Genomic DNA, 3,467 nt, shown 5'->3' on the forward strand with positions numbered 1-3,467 from the left:
TGCATACCCACTAGTAGATCTCTTGTCATAGGTAGTTCCTGCCCAGTCAGCATCTCATCCTCCTCACAATGCAATAAGCCAAAACTCAAACTGAGTCAGACGTACTATGATGTTTACCACCTATTCACTTCACCCTACCAAAAATCTTGGCCTTCTTCTGTGTTGTCTGGAAATGAACGTGTCCAAATTTGGATGATGCATCAATAAATTTGAGCTTGATCTCCTCTAGAGCACTGTGAGAAGTTTTCTTCCAAAGTGACTGCATTTTTGGGATACAAAGCTGGCATGACCCACATTGCAAGGGAGGTGAAGAAGCCTGGATCCAAGCTTCACAAGAAGGAAAGGAAGCTGAAAGGTATCAAGCAAAAGAAGGCCCTTGAACTTGTACGTTAAAGTGAACAAGCTTTCTTCTATTAAGACGCAGTTTCCGTACGCGTATTATGACCTCCGTTACTATAAGCGTGACAAAATCGTCAACAGTGCCAAAAACCTGGGGGAAGTCTTGCGTGGAGATCGCATAAAAAACTCACCGTATGCGCGAGAGAACAAGTTGTGCAGTTATGTTTGCAAGATCGACAAACTAACTGTCGAACTGCCGACGATGCTAAGAAGTGGAAAGAGAAAATTGATGATGACTATCGAGTGAATACGATTCTGGATAATTTGCCAGTTGCAATCAAGCGAGGCAGGCATGAAAATGGTGATTACATATTTGATCGAGGCTTTCCAGTCGGTTTTAAGGTGAAACCTGGTGATGGAGTGGAGGACAAATATTATATCCATAACCACTTTGGCGTTTGAGGTCCTATTTCACCCAGATCAGGATACGGGCACTTCTCAAATTGTTGGCTTTCATGTGGTTCCCTGCTCCGTTCATCATGAGTATGAGAAACCTTGGGACCCAGAAAAGCCTCGTTTCCTAGCATTCAACCCCAATGCAAAAGTCTGTGTATCTGGTAACATGCCTCTTCAGGAGGTGGAGGAAGGTCAAGAAATCATCTTCACTTATGATGTTGTGTTTGTGGAAAGTGACATCAAATGGGCTTCTTGATGGGATGTCTGTCTGAACATGTCAGATGATCAGATCCATTGGTTCTCCATCATAAACTCTCTTATGATTGTATTGTTCTTGTCTGGTATGGTAGCCATGATAATGATGAGAACATTGTATCGAGATATTTCAAAATACAATGAGCTGGAGACACAAGAAGAAGCTCAGGAAGAAACTCGTTGGAAGCTAGTGCATGGGGATGTATTCAGGCCTCCAACAAATGCTGGACTGCTTTGTGTATATGTTGGTTCTAGTGTACAGTTTTTTGGAATGACACTGGTGACGATGGGATTTGCTTTGCTTGGGTTTGTTTTGCCATCAAACAGAGGTGGACTGATGACTGCCATGCTACTGCTTTGGGTATTTATGGGACTTCTAGCTGGCTATGCGTCTGCATGATTATACAATATATTTAAGGGAAATGAATGGAAGAGGAACACATTAAAGATAGATTTCCTCTCTTCTGGTGTGCTGTTCTCTTTGTTTTTTGTCCTCAATGCACTAATTTGGGGTGAGAAGTCATCTGGAGTAGTTCCGTTTGGGACTATGTTTGTGTAGGTATTTCTGTGGTTTGGAATCTCTGTCCCTCTAGTCTTTGTTGGAAGCTACTTTGGTTTCAAGAAGCCAGCACTTGAGGATCCAGTCATGATTAACAAGATTCCCAGACAGATTCCAGAGCAGGCTTGGTACAGGCAACCAGCATTCTCAGTGCTCATTGGTGGCATCCTACCCTTTGGGGCAGTGTTCATTGAGCTATTATTCATACTCACTTCCATATGGTGAACCAATTCTACTACATTTTCAGGTTTTTGTTCATCGTATTTCTCATACTTATAGTGACTTGTGCAAAGATAACAATTGTGCTCTACTATTTCTAGCTATGCAGTAAGGACTACCACTGGTGGTGGAGGGCATATTTGACATTTGGATCTTCAGCTTTTTATCTGATGCTTTATGCCACTTTCTACTTCTTCACAAAGTTGGAGATTACAAATTTGGTCTCAGGCATATTGTACTTTGGATACATGGTTATCATCTCATACAGTGTCTGTACGGGCACCATTGGCTTCTATGCATGCTTCTAGTTCGTAAGGACAATATATGCATCAGTGAAAATATATTAATTTTTGTAGAGAAGGCTACTCTCAAGAAGGATTATGCACATGCCCACATGGAGGTGTGGATAGAGGACTGCACATAGCAAAATCTCAACAAGAAGGAGCTATTATTTGGATACATGTTTTTGTTCTATAAAGGAGCTCCAGGAGATCTAATGCCTGGAGATTGTTTTTGAGTAGTGTCAGACAAAGGATTTCAAGTTCTGTGAATACATAGTGATTCAATTCATTGTGCTTTGTCTTTATTGTGTTTACCTCTTGTGTATTCTTTTCATTCTCTTTCATCTCCTATCTTTACTTTCTTCTATCTCTGATCCCCGGTGGATACGACCTATCGATAAAAACCCCTCAAACATTGGTGAACTCGACATGAAAGGTCGTCAAAAGAAGGAAATACAAGATGGAAGAACCTTCAAATACAATCTCCATTTATGTTTTGCAAAAGTTGGCGCAAAATATGAATATGCTTATGTAGGTACAACAACAACAATAGATGCAAGTTTATGCTCAAATAGAAAGTGTTGTGATGAATGCTTTGCAAGCAATTAAGCGTGAGATGAAGTTATTCAATGGCAAGAATGTATTTGCATATGTACATACATATGCTCAAAATATGAAATTCTTTGGAGTGGCTAAACTTGCATGGAGTTGGTATTTTGTATGTGTTAATGTACATGAATTGAAAGCGCGAATTATTGAATTATATATGCAAGATGCTAACTGGGTAGCTTTTAAGAAGACACTCGGAGAAGAATTTTACATTGAGGATATTTGTTTGATTACGTGTAAGACTTTTCAAGAGTGGATTTTATAACCCAATAAGAGTCTTGTGGCTATAGAATTGCTAAGAGAATTTAAATATCGATTTGAGCAGTTGGATCTTGCAGAATAGCAAGCTCTTGCAAGTCAGAAAATTGGATTGTTTCTACATGCAGCTAATTCTGAGCTTTAAGAGAAGCTTGATGATTTGCTGGAGGATTTGACTACAGAGACGGGTCTTAAAAGAGAGTGGAGATATGTCAAGGAAGCTGTTACTGCACTTGTGAAAAAGCATAGAAGAAGAGAAAGTTTGCATGTCTCTAGCTTGCCCACTGTTACTACAGTCAAAATAGTTGAAGTATCCAGTAAGTCACCCACTTCTATGGCTAACTGTACCTGCTATTATTCTCTCTATTAGGAAAGATGTCTTAGATAAATTGGTCAAAGGGATATGGGATCTTCAATTGAAGGTTGCAAAATTGGATGAAAAAGGACAAGAGAAAAGGGGACGGGAAGCAGTCCCTAAGCCAGGAAAAAGA

General features: G+C 40.0%; 1 protein-coding gene across 2 annotated transcripts; it reads left to right on the forward strand.

Moving 5' to 3' along the window:
- The first annotated feature begins 466 nt into the window (after positions 1 to 466).
- LOC148018997 (transmembrane 9 superfamily member 7-like) lies at positions 467 to 2,746 on the forward strand. Of its 2 annotated transcripts, none has more exons than XM_087701509.1 (3): positions 467 to 1,411; positions 1,610 to 1,830; positions 1,930 to 2,746. In XM_087701509.1, the coding sequence occupies exons 1-3, from the start codon at positions 1,070 to 1,072 to the stop codon at positions 1,970 to 1,972; spliced, it is 606 nt and encodes a 201-aa protein (XP_087557635.1). In that variant the 5' UTR covers positions 467 to 1,069; the 3' UTR covers positions 1,973 to 2,746. The 2 variants fall into 2 exon arrangements, with proteins under 2 accessions (XP_087557635.1, XP_087557636.1); XM_087701510.1 differs by having other exon boundaries at positions 469 to 1,411; positions 1,610 to 1,856.
- Positions 2,747 to 3,467: the final 721 nt, after the last annotated feature.

This window comes from Lygodium microphyllum, chromosome 20 (genome assembly GCF_053477565.2).
Source record: "Lygodium microphyllum isolate KBCC chromosome 20, Lygodium_microphyllum_v1.1.10, whole genome shotgun sequence".
NCBI lineage: Eukaryota > Viridiplantae > Streptophyta > Polypodiopsida > Schizaeales > Lygodiaceae > Lygodium > Lygodium microphyllum.

What these genes read in the sequence shown, in the direction of transcription:
- LOC148018997 (XM_087701509.1), top strand. Translation starts at nt 1,070, where the DNA reads ATGTCAGATGATCAGATCCATTGGTTCTCCATCATAAACTCTCTTATG. An exon ending in CTGCCATGCTACTGCTTTGG is followed by an intron (nt 1,412 to 1,609) that starts GTATTTATGGGA and finishes ATGTTTGTGTAG; the next exon opens with GTATTTCTGTGGTTTGGAAT. An exon ending in TTCATACTCACTTCCATATG is followed by an intron (nt 1,831 to 1,929) that starts GTGAACCAATTC and finishes TACTATTTCTAG; the next exon opens with CTATGCAGTAAGGACTACCA.